This window comes from Apostichopus japonicus, chromosome 14 (genome assembly GCF_037975245.1).
Source record: "Apostichopus japonicus isolate 1M-3 chromosome 14, ASM3797524v1, whole genome shotgun sequence".
Classification (NCBI taxonomy): Eukaryota; Metazoa; Echinodermata; class Holothuroidea; order Aspidochirotida; family Stichopodidae; genus Apostichopus; species Apostichopus japonicus.
Genome location: NC_092574.1, coordinates 2,067,467 through 2,092,673, shown reverse-complemented (window position 1 = coordinate 2,092,673; position 25,207 = coordinate 2,067,467). Strand labels below are relative to the sequence as shown.

The window sequence follows — 25,207 nt, the reverse complement described above, 5'->3', positions numbered from 1 at the left end:
GCGAAACTAGAGTATATTTTGGTAGTTATTCCAGACATTAATCAAAGAAAATGTGACGTCGGCTATAAATAGCAGAGCTTAAGTATTTCGCCATGGCATAAGTCTCAGCATACCGGTTCTTAAGCTAATATTGAGTAGAGCTTGATAAGTACTTCATACCCGACGAAAATAGGGGTGTTTTCTACATTATGATATCTCAAATAACAAACTATAAAGGAGGTACAATGGAAATTTTATAAAATTACCACGTAGAACTAAACCATTAACATAATAGTTAAAACTTCAACACTTTCTTCTTTCTTAAAATCCTTTTAAGCTTCTCGGGTATGTATAGGAAGCATTTGAAGACGCGAGCTATAGAGAAGTAAAGGCGCATTGTGAGTGGGCAAACTGTAACTTTAACGCTCTCGCAGAATACCGGTTCTGTAAGCTAATAAGTAATATTGAGTAGAGCCTCCACCGGGATTCGAACCCGGGCCTCCCGCTTTGTACGAGGACACCCTAACTAAGTAGGCTACAGACGCTAATTGTATGTCCAGAGGTTCGAAACCTATATATATATATATATATTTACATATACAGATATAACATATACAGATATAATATTTATATATATATATATATATATATATATATATATATATATATATATAGATATATGTATATGTATATATATATATATATGTATATATACATATACATATATATATATATATATATTTATATATATATATATATATATATATATATATATAACATTAATATATATAACATTTATATATATAACATTTATATCTATAACATTTCCGCGTTTTCCACCTGCATTTAGTAAAAAAGAATCCTTTACCTCTCCCGCACCCCTCCTGGCGCATATTGGCTGTATTGCGCTCAGAAAACATATTCACCGTGCCTTCCGTGTTTTCTACCTGGATTTAGTGAAAAAGCCTCAACACACCTCCCAACAACTTTGCTAGCGCATATTGACTGAAATGCGCCTGCCAAAAGCACTTCTTTTCCCTCCCGTAGCAAACTCCTTTAGTTCCGCCTTTGTTAAAAACATTTCCACGTTTTCGACCTGCATTTAGTAAAAAAAAAAGCCTACAACCCCTCACATTCCTGGCTTACCGCGTTATCGACCTGCTATATAGCAAGGTCGATAACGCGGTAAGCGCGGAAAGCGCGGAAACCGTTAAAATCGAACCAGGTATCTGTATTACAGAACTCGGTTGATTGATTTCCGCGTTTCCTCGTTATCGGCCTGGCCATGCCACATATGGAAAGCCGAAAAGGTAGAAGCGCGTCATCACTTCGTTGCATGATATTATATTACGTTGTCACATGAATTTATGCCGTTGGATTAAAAGTTGTTGTTTGAAATGCTGTCTTCGTAGCGATATACTACGTCGATGCATATCTTTATCAGGCGCGTATCCAGGATTTTCTAACCCGGGGGGCGCGAATTACTATCTAAGCCGAGCGCCACCATCAGTTGGCGCGGAGCGTACAAGAAAATTTCTGGTTTTAATACCCCCCCCCCCCAGATCACCGGAAATGGCACTTCTCGGGCTTGAAAATGACCAACCAGATGTGCACTTTTGCCTGAGAATCAAGTATTTCCCAAAAGTTTTTTTTTCTATCCATAACCTTTTTGAAGATTGTCACCAGTCACACATCATGTTCGACCTCATTGCATGTCCTATGGATCATTGCTTTTGTAGGTAATTCTACGTCACGGCCCACAATATCCGAAAGCCCCACTTTTCAAGGTTTTAAGCCCATTATTTGTTGAGAATTTGAAAATTCACATTTCTCGTGAATAAAATCACTTTTCAACATACCCATAATGTTGCACAAAATTCAATCTATGGACAACCAATATAGAAAAACCTCCTGGAACCCCTAACAGACAGGTCAAAATTGCACGAGTAGAGGAAAGTATGATGAAGAATGTTGGTGAGGAAATTTTTGAAAATTCCGGCATAGTTAATTTATTGGTGTAGAAATATTAAAACCTCTTATAATGGCTATTATAAAACTTGGTTGAAGGGAATGAAAAATACCAAATATTTCCGATATCAGGTATATCGAACCGAACACTACACACATAGGCGTAGGTCCCGTAGGAGGCGGGGGCTGCAGCCCCCCCCCCCAACTATTTTTTTCGGGCACCTACTGAAAGAAAAATAAATAGCAATGAATAGCTTAAAAATGATCTCCTTGGTAATTAAAATAAAGTTGTAAGCTTGGCCGACATTACTACTGTAAAAGAGAGTTTTGACATAAATGGATCTGTATGCTTTTTCTCCATCTACATAAGACATTTCGTTGTTTACATTAGCATCCGGCGGTATACTGTGCAACTTTCACGGACCGTACGGTAAACGATGCCATGCAATGTAATGACCCATGCTTGCTTATATGATATTGGCATCGATATGTTGAACGCGCGCTTGGCGCGCGAAAAATGTTGGCTTTTTTTCGGGCAAGTCATTACAGCCCCCAAATCCAATTGGGCTCCTACGCCTTTGACTACACACAAAGACAGTTTTTGAGGCTGTTCATCGTGGAACATGCATTCAATGCTCACTGATATGATGTTATATCTGCTATTTGCTTTACAAATTCGAACAGGCGTGTAGCGAGTAATTGCCAAGAGAGGGGCGAAGCCTGTAGGCAAACTATCTAAGCGAAGCGCCACCATGTGTTGGCGCGAAGCGTTCAATAAAAATTTTGGCCGAAAATGCCTCCCAGATCGCTGGAAATGACACTTCCCAGGCCTTGTAAGTTGCATCTAAGCATTGTCTATTTTGAAATTCCTGGCGATGTCATAAAGAAAATTTGCTCGGGGGGGGGGCGGTCGCCCCCTTCCCGAAATGCGTCATGTTACCCGACGACTCGGTCGAGTTCAAGACCAGCCACAGTTGGTTCAATATAGCACAATTGTACAATTGTTTAAGGCGTCCATACACACACACGCGTTATGATAGACCATATATAGTATTTATATAGATACATTAGTGAGAGAGGAAAAATGGAAACGTCAAAAATGGAGTTGTCGGTGTAAGGGGTAGGGTGAGGCGCAAACCCCCTCCGTAATCCTCGATCTGTCACTCGCTACCATGTGTATATAATAGGGATCAGCGCTTTAACTATGACTGTTCCTCTTTCTCTTCCCGAGGTCTTGGCTATCTTCTACTCCCTCCTTTTCTCCTTTTTCTCTCTTTTTTCTTTTTCTTTTCCCTTCCTTCCTCTCCTCCTTTTCTTTTTTCCCCCTCCTTTTCCCTTTTTTCTTCTCTTTTTTCTCTCCTCTTTTCCTTACCCGGGGGGCGCGTGCCCCCAACGCCCCCCCTGGATACGCACCTGTTTATTACGTTAAGTGAAATAGCGCCGTTATCTCTGTTCTCAGCTTGTTATCAATGCAGTTTACGTAGGCTTCACGTGTGTTTATGTTGTTATCATATGAGGTTTACCCGTCAATAAAATAATTAACGATGACATTACAGAAAAAATGACGTTGTCATACTGAAATTCGATGATAATGTATATTTTTGCGTCGTCGTTATACTATTTTAGGTAGCTGCTGTATACATTCCTGCTGTTATTGCACATAAGTATAACATCATTACATCAAATCACGTCGTTGTCATTTTAATTTATATAGTTATCAATGTAATAAACGTTGTTGTTGTTGTTGTTTGATTTTTGCCCTTTTTGCGTTCCATACATACACAGTGTCTGAATGATAGGCCTACAACACTCGTTCGTATGTATTCTGTTGAATAGCTGTAACGTGACTGAAAATGGTAAGTTTGAAACCTTTTATTTTTATTTTAAGGCTTATTTGAGTGGTAGAACTTAGATGTAGTATGTGCAGTGAGCCTCCTGGCGAACGGGGTGCCAAGGTGTTGTACAGAATAAGGTGCGCTTGGGATCGTCCGGGCACGACCATCTGGATATAGCTATTGATATAGCTATCACGGGGAAATCCAGTGCAAACTGCTATTTTCCGAAACGTCATACAACATCAAAGTCACGAAATATTGGGCTACCCGACATGAATTTAGAAGATGGGGGGGGGGGGAGATGCATTGTCACAGCAAGAAAGAAATTTTAAAACTCATAGGTATTCCAACTCTACGGTAGCATAATAGGCTCATAAGAAAAAAGGAGTCATCGATCTCAAAATTTGGACTTTTCATCTTAAAATCTTGACTTTTTATTTCAAAATGACAACTTTTACCTAAAAGTTTGAGATAAAAAGTCAAAATTTGACTTAGAAATAAAGTGTTTTAGAGAAAAAGTCATAATTTAAGATAAGATAAGTCTTAAAATACTCTCTTTGCCCCTCTACATTTGATCTCCTGCCTCTCCTCTTCCCTTGTTGGTTTCTTTCATTCTTCTCTCCATCCCTTGTCTACTAATCCTCTTACATCTATCTCTTTTTTGTTCACCATGCTCATTAACCTATCATTAATCTGTGCGTGTATTCAGTGGCGAAGCCAGGAGTTTTTCAGTGGAAGGGGGGGGGGCGCTGGGGGGCTTGACCATTTCATGGAAGGGCGTCTTGGTACTATCTAAGCGGAGCGCCGCCATGGGTTGGCGCGCAGCGAACAAAAAGTTTTAGCTAAAAAGGCCTCCTAGATCGTCGGAAATGACACTTCCCAAGCCAGCAGGGGCGTCAATCCGATTTGAAATGTGGGGGGGGGGCGTTATCGATTCGAGTATTCCGGCCGAAAGAACTATCTAAGCGGAGCGCCACCATCGGTTGACGCGCAGCGTACCAAGAAAATTTCAGATTTCAATATCTGCCAGATCGCTGGAGATAGCAGCCATCTAGTTGCGTGATTTCGGGAGAAAATTGCAAATTCGGCACTCTGGAAATCTGCAATAAAGTTCATGCGGTTTTAATTTTTGGTGATTTTTTTTCTGTTAGCAGTGATTCCAATTGACATCAACATTAGAACCCAGTGCAAGTTGACAAATGATGCGGCGAACTGGAAACCCCAGCCCCATTTTGCCCTATGTTTCAGGATAGAATACCCCTCATTTGTTCAAATCCATGGCAACTAACAATCTGTGAATACATTTACTTGGAAATGGGTACATTATAGTGCACCAAGTCGGTCAAGGAATGACCCCAGGGCCTCAGATATAGCCCTATAAGAACGATGCCCCAAAATGTCCCGGACATACTATAGGCGAAGAAAGCTTTCCGCCGCGACTGCATGTGAGTTTCTCGGCTTGCCGTCCTGGGAGTCATACCAAAAAATGTGGTTTGACACTGGCATTGACAGTTTTCGACAAATCTGCAAATTGCTCTTGGAAAATACTGAAAGATTGACTGGGCTTTTAGCCAAGTAACGTATTGAATGACCGAACTATATGTAAAACTGACATGATCAAAGATTGGGCCTGAAACATTATTATTAGGGTGATAGACTCATTCTCAGCGGTAGTATTGTCTCCTTTCTTGATAAATTGGTTTTTAGCGGTTTTAAAACCATCAGGGTACGTCCCAGAAGTGAAAACCAGGCCTATGCGCTATGTCTCGTCCGGTTTTTCAGCAACTACTGTCGGTCCGCGGTCGAAGGGTCTTCAAGAGTGGTCATCATGGAGATTCGAAACCATTCAGATCAATGATATATTTTTCGCACATGTTATTTTTTTTTCGACACCCAAAATCCCAGTGGGGGGCGACAAGCTTTCACGGGGGGTGTCGCCCTCACTCCCCCTCCTTGGCTACGCCACTGCGTGTATTTGTCCCTTCTGTTACTGTTACTTGTCATTCAGCCTCTGAAGAAGATCCTGCTAGGTTCGAAACGTCAGGCCAACTTACTTTTACACAAGATAAGAAGAGAAAATTTTGAGATTTGAAGATATTCCCCCCCCCCCCCCTATTGAGCCACCGTTCAATTCCACTTTTTTCAAAGATTGATTCTCTCATACATGGAATTATAAAATTAGATTATTGTCACATTTTCTGCATCGCTTCGTTCCTGAAAGAAGTTCATGTTTACATTCCTCCTTTATTTTTTTTAATCAGAGCTGCGATACGGGTTTCTAATTGGGGGGGGGGGGGGGAGACAGCCCGAGGCCAAGAGCTATTCAAATTCACCAACTTTACATGTTTAAGAATGTCTATTTGGAACTCATTGCATTGAAAATTATCGGGGCCATCCCCGCCACACCCGGTGTCGGTGGCTCTGCAAAAGTCATTTCAAAATCAAGTACATATGCCTGGTTTCATGACAATATCGGGTTTTTAGTTATTTATTTCGATTTTTTTTTTGCTTTGTTTCCATACCTTCGGAACTATATCAATATATAAAGAATAAATCTTTCAACTAACCCTATTTTAAAGTTGTGTTATTTTTTCCCCTACAAGAATACCATGAGTAATATTACAGTCAAGAAACTTATTACGACTGCCCTCTCCCCAGTACAAAACCAAGTATGGCATAATGGTAAGAAGTTACATGTTTATCGCATCTATTCACAGTACCTGGACTGTAACTATGCGCACTAGCGACAGATCCTGCATGATGTGAAGTAAATCCATAGACTGACGTCTCATCTGACTTTCCCTATACCTAGAGACGCCTTTGAATAGCTCTCATCCGCTCACGTTATTGAAACCGGTTAACCGAGAACTGTGCACCGGCTGTATGGGCCGGAATGTTGGGAAATTTACTTACTAGCTTTGGGATCACATCACAATTAATCTGTTGTTTTCAAATTGCGTCTATTAATCTGTAAATATTACAGCAAATCATCACGACCGTCTAATTGCAAATGCCAAAATATATATGACTTGCAGAAAAGAGAAGCCAAGAGATTAATCCATTATTTCACAACAGTCGGCTTCATAAAATATAAATTTAGATGAGATTTTGGTATAATGTCGGTATTGATCGACCGAATACATATTGTCGTATAGCCTCAATAGCGTTATTTTTGTAATGAAAGAAAGTAAGGTTATAAAGATCATGGTAAGATTTTATTCACTAAACTCAAAGTTAATAACCTCTGCTATGGATGCAATATATATATATATATATATATATTTATATATATATATATATATATATATATATATATATATATATATATATATATATATATATATATATATATATATATATATATAGATAGATAGATAGATAGATATATAAATATATATATATATTTATATATATATATATATATATATATATATATATTTATATATATATATATATATATATATATATATATATATATATATATATATATATATATATATATATAAATATATATGACTTTCAAAAAAAGGGAAGTCACACAATATTAATTCATTATTTACAACAATCAACTTCATAAAATATAGATTTAGATGAGAGTTTTGCAGTGTCGGGATTGTCAGCTGAATAGGTGTCTTGTCTGAATAACGTTGTTATAATAAAAGAAGGGTATATAAGGGTTATTACAGCATACATGTTACTACGATTGCAGATGGTTTTCAGTTGGTTCCAGCCAGTGTGAAAGTTGATTGATATCTGAATATGGCAACTCAGTCGCGAAGTTTCCGTTTTGGTGCCATTTTGACGACTGTGATATATCTGTGCAGCATTGTAGAATCAATGGGTAAGTTTAATCACCTACCTGAATCTCATAACAAAATTCCATTTGTTCGACTTTCGCAGATAATCGGTTTATCAAAAATCCTATATAACGTCTAAAGTTTCCGTAAACTATATGGGACTATTTTAGTTAATGGCGGAATGTTGAACGTGTCACCTGTTATCCTTATAGTCAATTAATAGTTGTTTATTACGTATATATAAGTGTATACAGAAAAGGAACGTGCTAAAATGGCAAGATGAACAATTTTAATGTGCTAACACATCTGCAGATAAAGATATCCATTATACTTTTGACACCGCCAAAGAAAATGGACGTAACGGAAACTACTATAATGCAAATGTAATAATGTCCTTTATATGTGAAACCAAATCTTCGCAAGAAATAAACTAGTTGGCATGGCTTCCTGATTAAGTCAATACAGTATACACAATTAATTATTCTCCCACAAATTCACTCGAAAGCCAAGGATTTACATGAGTAAACAACATTTGAATTCTAAAGTGACTGTCGTTCTACAAGGTACAGAACACTAAGTCATCACAGTCTGGACGAACACAGAATGATGAATGTCATATTTGTAACATACTTGAATAGGAACATATGTATTGATATGCACCCTCAACAGCTGATCGTTAAATAAACCTCGTTTTGCTAATCCGCTATCTTCCGTGTATAGGACCTCCTTTTTCAGACCCAATTATATTACAATATTCAAGCCGTCAGAAACCTATAAAACCTAAGAAAAGCACTAAGATAGAGTAGATAACATAATATTGTATTTTGTAATCGAATGTATTGCTGCACTTTGGAATTACAATTAGTTAACTTTTATACACTCTATTCATATGACAATGTTGCCAGGGGTTACAGGTTGTCTTCCATTTGCGTTGACATGCATATGAGCCGTGGGACATTTGCATGTCCCTTAGCCTAACAAGGTTACACCATAACGGCTTTTCTAAAATCAACTATGTAAATAAACTTGTTATCGGGAAGTATAATATAAAGTTAAATTTACTCTAGACTCATTGATTTCAATATGAATACGTTCATGTGATTTAAGTTTCATGTACAGAAGTTTACTTGAACTTGCTTATTAGGACAAATGTGGTCAGTCACTAACATACTGCAATTTTAGTCAAGAAAGACCCTCCTCTCAGGCGCATAGCGAGGAATTTGCCAAGGGAGGGGCGAAACCAGGAGCGTATCCAGGACTTTCTTGCCCGAGGGGCGCGAATTACTATCTAAGCGGAGCGCGACCATCGGTTGGCGCGCAGCGTACAAGAAAATTTCTGGTTTTGATATCCCCCAGATCACCGGAAATGGCACTTCTCGGGCTTGAAAAGACCAACCAGATGTACACTTTTTGCCTGAGAACCAAGTATTCCCCAATAGTTTTTTTCCATCCATATCCTTTTTGAAGATTGTCACCCGTCACAAATAATGTTCGACCTCACCGCATCTCCTGTGGATCATTGCTTTTGTAGATGATTCTACATCGCGGCCCACAATACCCGTCAGCCGCACTTTTCAAGGTTTTAAGCCCATTATTTGTTCAGAATATGAAAATTTACATCTCTCGTGAATAAACTCACTTCAAAACATACCCATAATGTTGCTCAAAATTTCATCTATGGACAACCAATATAGGAAAACCTCCTTCAACCCTAACAGACCGGTCAAAATTGCACAGAGGGAAGTATAATGAAAAATGTTGCTGAGGAAATTTTCGAAAATTGATCAGACACAGTTAATTTATTAGTCTAGAAATATTAATATAACAGCTATTATAAAACTTCGTTGAAGGAAATAAAAAATATAGCAGATATTTCCGAAACCCATAAGGGTGGGAGGTGGGGTGGAGGGGGGGGGGACGGGCTGCAGCCCCTAATTCGCCATTACTAATTTAAAAGAGAGTTTTGACATAATTGAAGCTCAATGCTTGTTCTCCATCTACATAAGACATTTCGTTGTTTACACTAGCATCCCGCGGTATACTGCGCAACTTTTACGGACCGTACGGTACGCGATGGCTTGCGATGTAATAACTGATGCTTGCTTATATGATATTGACATTACAAGTCGTTACAGCTCCCAAATAAAATTGGGCTTCTACGCCCATGATTAGACACATACAAAGTTTTGAGGCTGGAAATTGTACTTCCCAGGCCTTGTAAGTTGCATCTAAGCATTTTCTGTTTAGAAATTACTAGCGATATCATAAAAAATTGATCTAGAGGGGGGGGGGGGGGCGGTCGCCTCCTTCTCGAAATGGTCGAGTTCGAGACTAGCCACAGTTGGTTTCATAGCACAATTCTACAATTAAGGAGTATATACACACACGCGTTTTGATAGACCATATATAGTATATATATATATAGATACATTAGCGAGAGAGAAAACATGGAAACGTCAAAAATGGAGTTGTCGGAGCAAGGGGTAGGGTGAAGCGCACGCCCCTTCCGAAATTCATGTGTATATAATAGGGATCAGCGCTGTAATGATGTCACTGTTCCTTTCTGTTCCAGGTGTCTTGGTGTTTTTCTTTTACTCCCTCCTTTTTTCCTTTTTCTCTCTTCCTTCTTTTCTTTTCCCTTCCTCTCCTCCTCCTTTTTCCTCCTCTTTTTTCTTCTCTTTTTTTTCTCTCCTCTTTTTCGTATGCAGGGGGCGCGCGCCCCCAATGCCCCCCTGGATACGCGCCTGGAAACTGTAGGCAGACTATGAGAGCCGTAGATACGGCTTGCAAACTATCTAAGCGTAGCGCCACTATGAGTTGGCGCGTAGCGTACAATAAAAATTTTGGCTGAAAATGCCTCCCAGATTGCTGGAAATGGCACTTCACAGGCCTTGTAAGTTGCGTCTTAGCATTTTCTCTTTTGATATTACTAACGATATCATAAAAACATTTAAAAAAATATGCTCAAGGGGAGTGGGGTGTGGATTCCCCCTTCGCCACCCCCCCCCCTTGGATACGCTCCTGAGGCTTCTCTGGCATTTGACATAATATCTCTCATTTTAGACTTATGCACTTTCGAAGAAGTATCTAATTGCAAGATGGCAGAAAATTGTTCTTTCGGAAACTATGCGGCGTAAGAAACCGTTGAGACAAGTAAGTGTACGGAGAAGTAGGAAACATTTTCACGAAATGAGTAGCTTATTTTATGGCTGGCAAACTTCCGTTTTGTTTGACATTCAAGTAAACATCTTATAGTCTCCAAGTCTATAAACCTTGGAAGGAAATTCGGTGATCATTTCACTTGAGACTCAGTATGCATTATCAATATTCAACTTTACGCAAGGACATAAAAATATGCCATTGTTCTGTTCGGTGTAAATGATTTTTATTTTGAACGGTAATAACGCATATACAATTCTGGTATGCAATTTATGTTCAATGAAGTGAATATTACAAAATTGAAAGGCGATTCAGATGATGGAAAAAAAAAACATTTGATAGTAGACTGGAACCGTGTATATCAGATTTGAGTGAGTTCGAAATTAATGAACGAATGAGTAAATGTATATATATATATATATATATATATATATATATATATATATATATATATATATATATATATATATATATATATATATATATATATATATATATATATATATATATATATATATATATATATATATATACATATACATATATATATATATATATATATATATATATATATATATATATATATGAAATGTTCCACGTGTTTGATAGAAATAATAGTAGAAAAGATGAGGACAACATGTAATGCCTTTGCCTTTGTAAATCCAACATAATATTTAGAATAGAATAGAAATAACTAAACGCTACACAAATTTTCGGACACCCTGGTCCTTCGTCAGGCGTAAAAGGAGTGATTGAAATCACGATGGTCTACCGTCATTCATCATTCTCAATTTCTTGCAAATGTTGCCCAGAGGTACGTTTCAAGGAGTTGAATGTTTACAATGTTAATAGATATGTTTAGCTTATTGTGTTGGTTTACGTATTGGAGAAGGCAAATATTATTAGCCTTAACCCTTAACTTATTAGCCTAAAAATGTGACAGAAAACGTCCTTAAAGGCATTGAAGACTCGCCCCAAACCACGTGCCGCCCTCTGGTAAAAAAGATTAACTTTCCGTTGCTTGCAAGTGAACTTTTCTTCTTGTCGCTACAAAATGCAGACAGTAGTGAAACGTGATACCTTTTTATCTTTTATCTGGACCTGGGATCAGGCAATTCCATAAAAAAAAACTCCCTGCTGAGATGTCCCTCGCTGCTATGTTCACTGTGTTGTGGGTATTGACCGTAGCTGCATGTACTGACTGTACACTAGTGTCTAATTACCGACGGTAGCATGCTGTGTGTGTATTTTCTGGGATCAATGGTGGTGTCTAACACTTCTGTTACACCTCATTCGAGACTAGATCAGATTACCGGCATCAGACGTTTCTTTGTGCGCGAGTCTTTACTCCCTTTAAAGGCATGATAGCAATCGGAGATAGCCATCACATTTCAGAGCAGAAAATATTAGCATATGCCAACCATAGTAAGTATGACGTACCCAGGCGTCCCCGGTATGTCAAAAAACACAACTTTCCTACAAAGCTGACCATTAACTTATAAATCTCGTCCATCTATTTCCCCTCAAATCTATACATTTCAGCACCATCTCAGGAAATCGCTCTTTCTACGCAAATTCAGTGTCCAATGAACATGGTGTTTGGAAACTGTAGCTGTCATGGAACTTGTTCAGACCCTTTCGGTTGCCATGGTAATTGTGAGGAACCTGAAACTTGCTTTTGCCCGCCAGGAAACTTCTTGATGGACGGGGAGGACTGTGTCCCAATCGAGGAGTGTGAATGCTACATTCGAGATGTTGGAATCCTCCAAGAAAGCCAAATTTATTACAATAGTTAAGAAAAGACCATGTATCATAAGTCTATCATTTGTGTAGGAACACAATCATGCAAAATGTGTATACCGAAAAGTGACCATTCAGTAGCATAGCCGGGAACAAATAGTAAAATGTTGCAGTTATCAAAGGACTGATTCAAAAATAGAAACAAAAATAATGTGTTTAAGCGAACGTATGTAGTAACGGGCGCAAAATATATACAGCTGATTTTCCAAATAACTCTTTTAAGACAAATAGTTTTGATATACAAAAGGTTGTATACTATTTTCCAATAAGTATCCAAGTACTTAGTTGTTTCTTCGTAAAAACCTATTCAAAGAGCATAAGAATTTTAAGAATCAACACGAACTAATCACGTAGCACATTTAAAACAAATCATGTTCACCACGGATTATTCGTAGGCCTATTGCCAAAAGGGTACGTGTACTATCAAACAAGCACACCTATTTTATGGTCTCCTTAGAACTTGTAAAGCTAAAAAAATGATTGCATTTATTCTTTGTTTGGTGAAAAGATTATTATATAGGAAGACGAAACCGTCGTCGAACAACACTGGCAGATAAAAAAAAATAGCCAAGAGATTTATGGAGAACCTTTGTGATCTTTGTTATTGACGGTGTCAAGACGCTAACGGTTGCATCCAATAATTATGAACTCACTTTTTGAGGAACGCTTCTTTAATATATCACCAAAAGGAAATTACTGTTTTCTTTCCCTTTTCAGCCAGGCAAATTCTTTGTAAACAACGACTGCACACAAAGATGTAACTGCACTCTGGGAAACTTGACCTGTGATCACGAATATCGTTGCAGCAACTATGCATCATGTCAACCAGACAATGGCTCAAATATATGTAGTTGCAATGATGGTTACTATGGCGATGGATTAACTTGCACATTGGCTCTCGATTGCGATGACTACCGTAATGCAGGATTCACCGAAAATGGTACTTACATTTTCACACCGACCAACTGGACAATCGGTTCATTTGAAGTTTACTGTGATATGGACACCTCGGGTGGCGGCTGGACGGTATGAAACGTTTTACATAACAGACTGTTGCTAATGGGGAAAATACAGAATATGGTATTCTTAATTTAATTCCGCGTTTATTTCGAAGGTTCTATTGATTTAACCTCAATCGAACTGATTAAAAGAATTCAAACTTAAGCAACACTGTAAGCAAACTGCTTATCCACTACAGAGACTGTGTAAGAGAATGTGTAAAATGTGCCTCCTTCAGCCTCGGAAGAAGATCCTGCTAGGATCGAAACGTCAGGCCCTCTTACTTTTAAAATAATTCAAAATTTAAAAAAAAGACATAAAAAACATAAAAAGTCGACCATTGATGTACTTTGCCAGCTCTGCAAAATCAAACCAAATTTTCAAGAAAGTTATTAATCTGAACTTGTCACTATAGTTGAATCGAAATGTTAAAATTTAAATCCCATAATGCTTATTGGTTTTTTGTTTCTTCTTCTTTTCATTTTTAAGGTATTTCAGCGTCGAATCGACGGATCAGTCGACTTTTATCTTAATTGGTCTGATTACAAAGAAGGTTTTGGAAACGTGGACCATGAACATTGGCTTGGGAATGACAAGTTACATTTATTGACTAATCAGCGAGATTACAATCTTCGTGTCGATATGATATCTTCATTAGATGGTCTTAATTACTACGCCGAGTATGAACTCTTCAGGATTGCGAATGAGGACAATTTGTACAGGCTGACAAATATCGATCGCTACTCTGGAAATGCAGGTATGTAATTCCTTCTTGAAAGTAAAATAAGTGATTCAATAGTTATGAAATGTTGAATGAGCCTTTTCGTTATTTTCCATAAATTTGTAAGGAAATCAGTTTTTATAACTTTCTGGATGGGGGAGATGGTTCATTTTAACTTTGGTGAGTTACCGTACTGCCTGCCTTCGTATGTAGATATGTTTTTTTTTTTTTTTCAAACCTTGGTATTCTGTAAACTTTCAGCAAATCTATCCTGCTTTATGCAACCTGACGCTGTAAACCCTTCATCGCACAAATTTGCCATCTCATCTACTTTGATCATAGTGTAACTTTTGGTTTTGTACATCCATTTATAGTTTGAAGTCTATCAGCCTACGGTCTAGCAGGAGTTCGTGACAATTATTTCTTGTTTACACACGTACACACACACACACACACACCCACCCACACACTCATTACTTGTTGACCCCCACTAGTCAAAAGTGGTAGCCTGGTAGGTCCACCTTATATTATTGTGGCAGTCCATCGAGTTTCAGTACAGAACCTCGGTGGGTGTGGGGTGGGTAGTAATGTTAGTGAGAAAAAAAATATAGCAAAACATGGTCGATATAGTGCAACATCTCATACCCAATACAAGGCTATGGGCAGGGATAAGATATAAAAAAATGCTTTCAAAGGAGAACACGGACGAAAAGGCCCGTCACTAAAGTTGCACAGTTAGATTTTAGATAAGGAGTAAATCACACACCAAGGACAGTCCTTACCAAATCAACTACGGGTCCTAGCTTACTCTCTCTCTCTGACTTTATGGAACTCATTCGTATTTGGTACCAAAACTTAAATTATGTATACTCCCGTCATTAACTTTTGGTGAGTAATTGAGAGTGTAAAAAAGGATATTTTTACCTAAGAGCAGAATGACCGTCACAGTTGTGTGAAGCTCATTTTTTTGGTATCCGTTCCTTTTCACTAAAGTGTGCCGTTCTGAGTTTGATCTAGATATGTGAAGGACACTTTTAATTATGTCCATTCTAGATGGAACATTGTTTAGTTCCAAAAGATGAAGCACAAGCAACTGATGATCCTCATAAACAGCAGTGTGCTTTTTTTCACAAATCGTCATACCGATAAGCATCACATAGTTGTATTAACAGTATCAATAGTTAAGATTGTGTGACTAGAGGGCTCGCCAAAGAACAATTTTGATCGCTCAAGCATAAATTAAACATTCGCCGAACTTCTGACCGTCAGCACAAACTTACATAACGCAAGGCATTACGACAAGCAATGACATACTATTTAGACCCTGACATATATTTTATTAGACAAAACAAATAGATAAAAGCATCATGTTGTACATAGAAGTTCCCTGCACTAAGTCCTACGGAAAGTTGATAGGATATTAGAGTTAACACAATTGAAGCTAAGACGTGGACCATTGGCTTCTTTTTTTTTTTGGGGGGGGGGGGGGGGCTCAGTTCATATCTTAGAAAACAGAAGAGGTATAGCGGTTGGCCAAACATATGATTTCTTTATGAAACACTGAAAATTGTTATATTTTTAATATGTGTTTGCAATACTTTTTTTTGTCTATTTGTGTATTTTGAGGAGATGCGATGGCATGGGACGGACAAAAAGCTTGGTCAACAAAGGACCGCGACAATGGTGAACACACGGACGTTCATGGTGAATGTGCAGTGAAGAATCACGGAGCGTATTGGTATAGTATTTGCGGCGACTTTAATCCTAATGGCTTATATAACGGATCCCGTTCTGCTAGCCTATATTGGAGCAACATACCTGGAAGTAATTTCAACAATATAAAGTTTCTAGAGATGAAGATAAGACCAGCGAGAAGTTAAGAAATGGAGTACTAATGCCTACGGTATCTCTTTTACAAGGGTAAATACACGTACAATTATTGATTATGAACTACATGGGAGATATAAAGACTAAACGATTTGACCATTAAATTATCAGTCGGTTTTCTCTCACGTATCGGCAGCATTTCATTTCATATAATGTATTATTTATATTGTTTTATGGTTGGCATTGAGTCTTACTGTAACAATTGTTTGCTTGATTTGTGACCGAACTGAGAAGCAACTATCATCAGCAAACGGTTTATACTTGAGGGTCATCTCCAAATCGTTTTTGAAACAACCCCATCATTTTCTCATCGGAGACTATCATACGCGAAAGGAGTGTGGAGCGTATCACGCAAAGATCCAAGCGATATTATCGTGGCAGGCGGCAGGAGACACTTAATTAAATGGGAGAGAGTTTGTTCAGTCCATCTCAATATCATGTTCTTTACTCAAGACAGTGTTGTCTAAATGTGTAACTGTATATACTTCTTGACTCGATCAACGGTATAGGTTGTCTGTAATGTCATGATGACCGATGTTCTTTTACGTTGAGCCTTACTTTACTAGTGCAGTGTTCTTGATTCCAGCATTTTTATAAAACAATCCCCTTTAGTAATCTTAATTTTCCATTATGTCAGCTATTTTTAACGTTCCTGTGTTCTCCGGTTGCATATTAATAATTGTTACAACACCATACATTGGTCATATTGGCTAAACACCAATAATTGTTTGATTATACATACAGATACATTTGCACGTAATATTTAACGTAACTTTTTCATGTTTATTGTAATGTTATAACTAATAGATTTTAAGCTATATGTGAAGAATTAAACATATGTTGAATCCCAAACGAACGGAGTTTTTGGATGGTTTTAAGTTGTAACATCTGATATACTCGTGCAACTCCATAATTTGTAGGTTTTATATGTATCATTGCAATGTATGTTTGTATAACCCTTTTTTAAATTAATGTGAGACTTGTCATAATTAAAGGAGATGTTTACCACAATTAAGAGTTGTCATCATTTAGTGATACATTTATTTAGATGCGATGGCCCGTTAAATTAGCTATACATGGAGCTGCTCGACAAACAGTGATGTTCGTAAATTGTACGTAATAATAATAATAATAATAATAATAATAATAATAATAATAATATTATTATTATTATTATTAATAATTATAATATTACTAAATAATAATAATGATCATCATCATCATCATCATAATCATAATCATAAGAAATATTTATATAGCGCATTATCAGCAAAGCTGCTCAAACCTAAAAACAAATAGTAACAAAAACCTAAATATTAAATATTTAGAACCAATAAGGCACAAAATGTAGAAGCTTGTAGCAACAACATAAAAAAAACACCCGTACTATACGATAATGATTAAAGCCCTTAACGCATATAGTCCAAATTTATTTGACGTAGTTAGGAGGGGGCAAAGTTTCGGGCAAAAATCGTGGGGTTTAGCGAACACTTGTTCGATCGTCTTCAAACTTCGTACGGAAGTAGCTGAGGTCAAGACCTTTTGATCCAGGTCGAGAAACCTTGACATCCGGGTCGAGGTCATAGGTCACCGGGAGGTCAAACATGAACTAGGTCGAAAATTTTCGAAATTTGGCTATGAGGTTGTACGAGTTGTGTGCAGGTCGAATTTTTGGCCGGAAGTCACGTGGGACAAAATTGCGGCAAGGTCAAAGTTAACCCTCAAGTGAACTCTAGAAACGTGAAAACATTACACCCTGTAAAACACCTACCAGATGTAGGATCGAGTTCATGTTCACGGTCGATGTACCCCTAGTATGCAGTAATTAGCCGAAGAATTTTTAAAAGGATCATACGTTACTTCCGGGTTTTAAACCAACCCCTAGTTAACCCCAATGGAAGCTGTAACTCATAGACAGTAGGTGCTATGGCCTGGTAATTCGGCACGTATGTGTAAGACGATAGGTCTACTATCGATCTGCCCCGGGAAGTTGCCATCTGATTCATTCCGGAAGTGACGTCACATAGTGGGGGCATTTATGTTGAGGTTCATATCTTCTTTGTTCGTGTAAATATTTGTTTTAATTTAAGGTGTCATATGATAGGGTTTATAAACCTACATATGCATATCGGGTTTCGTGGTAATCAGTGGACCCAAGACAAAATGGCCGCCAAAACAAAAATGGTGTGAAAAATGGCTTAATATATTCATAAAATATTAATACGAGGTCACAGCTACCTCTAAATAGCTCAAAAAATGTTTAATTATATATGTGTTAATGCTTAATCTCGAAGTTCAAGTCATTTGGAGAATGTTGAATTTTGGGGAAATTGGGGTCGCCCCCTCCCCAAGGTCAAAATTTATACATCATCCGATTTTCACCAAAACTAATATTCTGACGTAAAATGAACCGCTAAAGCCGAAAGCTATTTTCGAGATCGTATCTCTACTAATTATTGAGTTACTAATTAAAAACGACCAATTATGTACCTGCCGAATGTTTCCAACCCCCTTAACTTTTTAACCAAACATCACAGGGAGTTGCGGTTAGTATCGTTGGAATTGTCTTGAGAGTGAGTATCAGAATCAACCAATTAATTTTTAAGACGGTTAACCGACCGGGTAGGCCGGATATTCGTGATCTCGTGACCTTTCACCCGAGTAACCGAATAAGCAGTAGGATAGGTTGGAATACCTTCAATAAGTACGATTATGAATATTTAGGACGATATTCGGTCGTTTGGTACCGGTAATCGAAAATTATCAGAAATGGGCCCTTTTTGCCATTTTTGGTGCCCCCATATCTCCGAGAGGGTAATAGATGCGGGGAAACGGATTATAGATTCGGATTTTGCGAGTCATTTTGAGTTGAAGAAGTCCAGTAGGAGAGAAAATATTGAATAGATAGATCAAAATCAATATGAAAATCAATTTCTACATTGACTCTGTACAGGGGTCACAAGTATTAACGGACCTCGAGGGACTTCTTAGGGGACGATATTTTGGACCTCTATAACTCCCTCAGGGAATAAGATAGGGCCACCAAACTTACTGCGTAGCTTGTTGAATGTACCATAAATATTGTACAGTTTTCACAAAGATTTGGGCGGTCCAATTCTAGAGGAAGCGCATTAGAAATTAGATCGGGCCCAATTGGTGTAGGCTATAAACGGGATATACGGGGATTGATTTTTACAAATTAAATGACCCACTTGCCGTTAAAGGAAAGGCTAAAATTTATGCAGGGTATATTTAGTTCTGTTTTATCACCTTACAAAAAACCGCGGCGGTCCAATACCCCTACCGGTATTAACGGCCCATCAAAGGTAAAACTTGAACATAGAGGACTTGAAAAAAATAGTGGTGCGAACGGCATCGGACTAAAACAAGTCACTCCAAGCCAGAGGGAGTTGACCTCGGACGTGAAATTCACTGTGCTCATACCCGTGGGTGTCTACTAAACACCATATCATCGATAGGACGGGGAAACACCCCAATGGAGGATGAGAAGCCATCAAAGGGAGGCATTCGTTACTCGACATTATTCACGATTTAGCCCAGCTATGGTGATTTTCAAGACTTTAACACGCCTCGGGGAGGCGGCTAGGACTTCTCATTCACAGGGGTAGCTCCCCGGGCTTTAAAGATTAGGTTTCATGACATAGTTTACGTTTCGCATGACCCCTTCAAGAGATACGGCCCTTCAAAGGCGACAGATCGTATGAAAATTGGTGGAAAGGGGCTCGGCCAGAAATCATATCCATCAGAGCCACAGGGACGAGGCCTCGGATTTGACATTCAATCTACCGGTACCTAAGGGTGTCCACTACTCATTCTGAAAACGGTAAGCTCATACGACACTCCAGTCTAGGGTGGGGAGCAATCGACGGCGTATCATACATTCATTGCATTGTCAGTGACTATACTGCCCGGCAGGGGCGGGATTTGAGTTGTGAAAGTGGGGGGGGCAAACCTGCCAGCAAGACTATCTAAGCGGAGCGCCACCATCGGTTGGCGCGGAGCGTACAAGAAATTTTTGGGCTTTACAAACCCTCCAGATGGCCGGAAATGGCACTTCCCGAGTGCTCTAAGCTGCATGTACCCATCCTTGAAATATGGATCTCATGTCTGCAATTGTATCTAGATAGTTAATTATCGTTTAAAAATTTGAAGAGGATTGATAGTAGAACATATGGTCAGATGGTGATGTACAACTTTTGTTATACGTCACTATCTAAGCGGAGCGCCATCATCAGTTGGCAAGGATCGTCGAAATTTTTGATGAAAGGAACCCTTAGATCGGTAAAATTAACACCCATATAGGCTTTAAATTGCATCTAAACAATTAATGAACGTGTGTAAAGTTAGGGAGGACAGATAGAAGAACTTATATGGTGATGCACAACTGAGGCTTATACGTCACTATTTAGACGGTGCACCACCATCAGTTGGCGAGGCGTGTCGAAATTTAAGCAAAAAGGAAATCCTAGATCAGCAAATATGACACCTCTGGTAACAATAAATCGCATCTCGACAGTTCTTTCCCCCTAAAATTATTAGTATATTGTGCATTGGACCGATCAAGAATATGTTCAGCACCCACTTCGAAATTCTCCCCGCGGTCCCCACTTCTTGGAGAACTTGGCAAATATTAGGGGCTGAACATACCTTTACCCCCCACACTTTTTTATGGGGGATAAGCCCCTCAAGTCTACCGGTTCCGTCGCCACTGAAGTCGAGGCGGGGTGACTGTTTGGATTTTACAATGTGACTAGGTGTATCATGGAGCAATATATTTACGGGTCATTTCATAGTACTGGCTGAGATTTGAAAATGAAATTATTACCTGGCAGTACCAGCATTATGTTTGAACTATTGCCATATTATCAGGCAACATAGAAATTCATAATAAATACTTGAATGTTACTTACTGTTCATGAAAGGCTAGACCACTGGGGGTGGGGTGTGTGTCATGTGTCAGTGTATTGAACTTAATTATTGATATACCCAATATGCAATTCTGGCTTTTGTAAATCGTTTCTCTGGATTTAGTTATTCAACGCATTCAGTAGAGCAGCAACGTTGAAAATCAATTCCTGAAGCTAGCACTGTAGCACATGCCGCGGATTCATCACATGCAGAATTGAATCGCTAGTGTGTTAGCTCCAGGATTCGTGCAGGAACCTGTGCTGCGAACCATGTGCTAGCTCCAGCTCCAGTTATTCATGCTACATGTTACGATGTTAAACACAAATTCGACTAAGATTCGAAACAAATAGGCCTATTTGAAAGGGAATAATTTCGATTAGGGTTGTGCACATTTGTCTACAAAAACGACAAAAAAAAGTAAATTAAGGTTTGGGAAAAAGTGGGGGGCAAATGCCCCCTCTTGCCCCCCCCCCCGTAATCCCGCCCATGCTGCCCGGTGTATTATCCGACAAAAAATAACACTATGAACAACAGGAGAGTTCGTCCTGATACTGCAAGCACATCCCGCGCACTAAAGTACTGCATATTTGCAGCCAAATGCAGTTCTAATTATTGTTGTTATATTCGTCTCAGCCTACTGTACTTTAGTCCGATGGCAAGCTATTCAAATATCTTACATCACTGCTCATTTACTAGCCGTGCGGCTGGGGTAGTTTTATTAACTTTTCTTAAAGGATGAGCAGGCTACATCATTTTCAAAAGGCCCAATATTGAGAAAAAAGAAGAAACAAGAGGCCTGTTTCTGGCTTTAACACCCCAAAGAAATTCAACAACTGAAATACAATGACTCAAACTTTTCTTTGTTTCCTATTTCAAAAGAAAATAATATTATAAATGTACATAAACAGAAAACACTTAAAGTGTGTAATGATGAAGAAAGTTCAATCAATGCCTTGTGAAGTTATTAATTATACACACTTGTAACCTAGTAATGCAAAGCCAACCCCTCATAAATATAGTTATCGATTTGTAGGCTACCAACTAATAACATAGTAACGTTTGACCACGTGACCTCATTAATATTCATTATGAGCACCAAAATCAATAGGGTTTATCTAATTATGATGAACCACCCACCCACCTATCAAGACTGTTATTGATCAATCATTCCCTAGTCTAATTATTGTGCATACCAACTTCGGTTACAAAAGTATATATCATCCCGCCTCCTCATAAATATGCATGATATCAATTGCAAGACACATCAGCATGTATAGTTGGTGTACCAATATTACCATACCAAGTGTAAAGAAACTCCAACTTACATGATGAATCATAGTCAGAATATTACTCATTGTGGATTAAATCTCCACTAGTTGGAATTTGCATTGCATCTCACACATGTCCAAGGATTTGAGAAGACTTTATCTTGGAAGAATAGTCTTGTGTATCCTGTAAAAACTGCCTTTTTGCAGATAATGTTATGTTATACATGGCCAATCACAAATTTGCAACGATTATTATAACATGTAGCCTATGAAAATTCAATGAGTTTACGATTACATACGTGGAGTAGATTACATTTTAACATCTCAAAGTCAAAGAGACCCAAAATTTAGTCTTCAATTTACCATATTATTCAAATATCGTGGGGAAATTTAAGCTGTAAGACAAAATAATATCCTCTCATTTGAACAAAAATTGGAGAAGAAACATTACATAGGTCTACCTGGAAAATCCAGACGAATCTTCAATACATCCTGCAGTTTCTCTTCCAGATAATTAGGCCCTAACTTATTGTGCACGGTCTACGTACCTGGGTATGTGTATATCCCAGGGAATACTTGTGATTGGCTGAAACCCTAAAGCTTTTATGAGATCAATCTTGATTGGTGCTATAACATTCTGTGACAACGTCGTAGTGCGTAGTGCTACCCTCTCAAAACCATTCAACCTTGCTATTGTAGTAAAACTCCCTCTACTTGACAAATGGGAATGCCACTAGAGCTGTGTGCTGTATAACTCCAGTGCATCATTCGAAAGCGTTACTTCTAGAATCAACAGTCAAGGAACCAGGACATCGAACGAATCGAAAGTTATGTCGACATCAAGTTGATTTTACAGTTCACTTAATCCCTACGCTGTAAATCTGCGTTGATTGGAGTATACTTCAGTATCAACTAAGCAATTCGGGTCAGGTTGATGAAAAAATTATGACCATTTTTGGAATTAAAACGTATGAGATAAGGTTATTTTGAAAAACTTCTACTTCTCTTTTTAATAAAATACTTTCCTCAATCAGCGTCCATATCCAGCCTAGTGGTAAGGGTGGCCGCATATAAAGCGGGAGGCCCGGGTTCGAATATATATATATATATATATATATATATATATATATATATATATATATATATATATATATATTATTATTATTGGTGGTATTATTATTATTATTATTATTATTATTATTATTATTATTATTATTATTATTATTATTATTATTATTATTATTATTATTATTATTATTATTATTATTATTATTATTATTATTATTATTATTATTATTATTATTATTATTATTATTCTTGTAACGACTTCCCCAATATTTCTAACTAATAGGGATGAGTAATAAGACGGGCAATGATTGTATGGCATTGGCATGTGATGTAATAACCGATGAATGCCTATATGATATGCACATTAACATGTTGAACGCGCGTATGGCAAGCCGTTTTAACATTTACCTCGCAATTCGACTTAAGTCGAATACATTTCACTTAAGTGGAATTCAATTTCACTTAAGCAGAATACTATTTAACTTAAGTGCAGTTCTATTTCACTGAAGTGGAATACCATTCCACTTAAGCTTAATTGTATGTTACTTAAGCTGAATTCATCAACGTGTCACTGCAATTTACTTAACCTAAATTCTATTTCACTTAAGTGGAATTCCATTCCACTTAAGTGGAATTGCATTCCACATAAGTGGAATTGTATTCCAGTTAAGTGGAAATGCATTTCACTTAAGTGGAATTGTATTCTACTTAAGTGGAATTGTATTCCATTTAAGTGGAATTGTATTCCACTTAAGTGGAATGTCCTGTCTATTTCACTTAAGTGGAATACAATTCCACTTAAGTGGAAATGCATTCCACTTAAGTGAAATGTGATTGGATAGTCTATTTCACTTAAGTGGAATGTGATTGGCTAGTACATTCAACGCCAAACTTTGCCCATGCCTTTGCGCGCCATTATAAATAACTTTCCGCGAAACGTGTACGTACGTACGTGGTGTCGATATGTGCACAATAAATATCGGCTGTCCATCGGGATCCAGCTAACACTTAACATTCGTGCAAGGTGTGTACGTACGAACGTACCTGACCTGGTACCTGACGAATACAATTACCAAAATAAAGCCATGGCAAATACATTACAAGTGGTTGGAGCTACAGCCGAAAAGGAATTGACAAGGGCAAGAGAACGTATTACTTTTTGTGGATTTTGGAGTTTGGATGGAATCTTTTATATCGTCAACAGTTTCACTATCTAAAAAGTTACGAATTCTGCCTATGTTACTTAAACAAGATGAAAGTCGCCTCCGTTGTGAATCATACTGATTGTTCCCCTGTGCAAGTGAGGAAACAACACTTCGAATTGTGTCTCTAACAGCAACAATTATTTGATCGCATTCCAGCAATGTTATATGTGAAAGATTAGCCATAGCCATGATGTACACGTGCAACGAGGATCGACTACATCATCATATGTGATGAGCAATTGAATGCGTTACGACGAGCATTGCCCTAAATTGTATTTATATATAAGCCACATATCAACAATTCCACTTAAGTGGAATTGTATTTTACTTAAGCAGAATAGAATTCCACTTAAGTGAAATTGACGCCCTAAAGGTTGTGATTCCACTTAAGTGAAATTTTATTCCACTTAAGTGGAAATGCATTCCACTTAAGTGGAATTGTTTTTAACTTAAGTGGAAATGCATTCCACTTAAGTGAAATACAATTCCACTTAAGTGGAATGCATTTCCACTTAAGTGAAATAGAAATGTCCATTTCCACTTAAGTGAAATTGAATTCCACTTAAGTGGAATGCATTTTACTTAAGTGGAA

General features: G+C 37.9%; 1 protein-coding gene across 3 annotated transcripts; it reads left to right on the top strand.

The window, feature by feature from the left end:
* The first annotated feature begins 3,705 nt into the window (after positions 1 to 3,705).
* LOC139980156 (fibrinogen-like protein A) lies at positions 3,706 to 17,214 on the top strand. 3 transcript variants are annotated; one of them, XM_071991589.1, is made up of 6 exons: positions 3,706 to 3,803; positions 10,643 to 10,732; positions 12,281 to 12,529; positions 13,256 to 13,564; positions 14,027 to 14,294; positions 15,885 to 17,214. In XM_071991589.1, exons 3-6 carry the CDS (start codon positions 12,491 to 12,493, stop codon positions 16,136 to 16,138), a joined length of 870 nt encoding a protein of 289 aa, XP_071847690.1. In that variant the 5' UTR covers positions 3,706 to 3,803; positions 10,643 to 10,732; positions 12,281 to 12,490; the 3' UTR covers positions 16,139 to 17,214. The 3 variants fall into 3 exon arrangements, with proteins under 3 accessions (XP_071847690.1, XP_071847692.1, XP_071847691.1); XM_071991591.1 differs by having other exon boundaries at positions 12,281 to 12,388; positions 15,885 to 17,213; XM_071991590.1 differs by lacking the exon at positions 3,706 to 3,803 and adding an exon at positions 7,313 to 7,623.
* Positions 17,215 to 25,207: the final 7,993 nt, after the last annotated feature.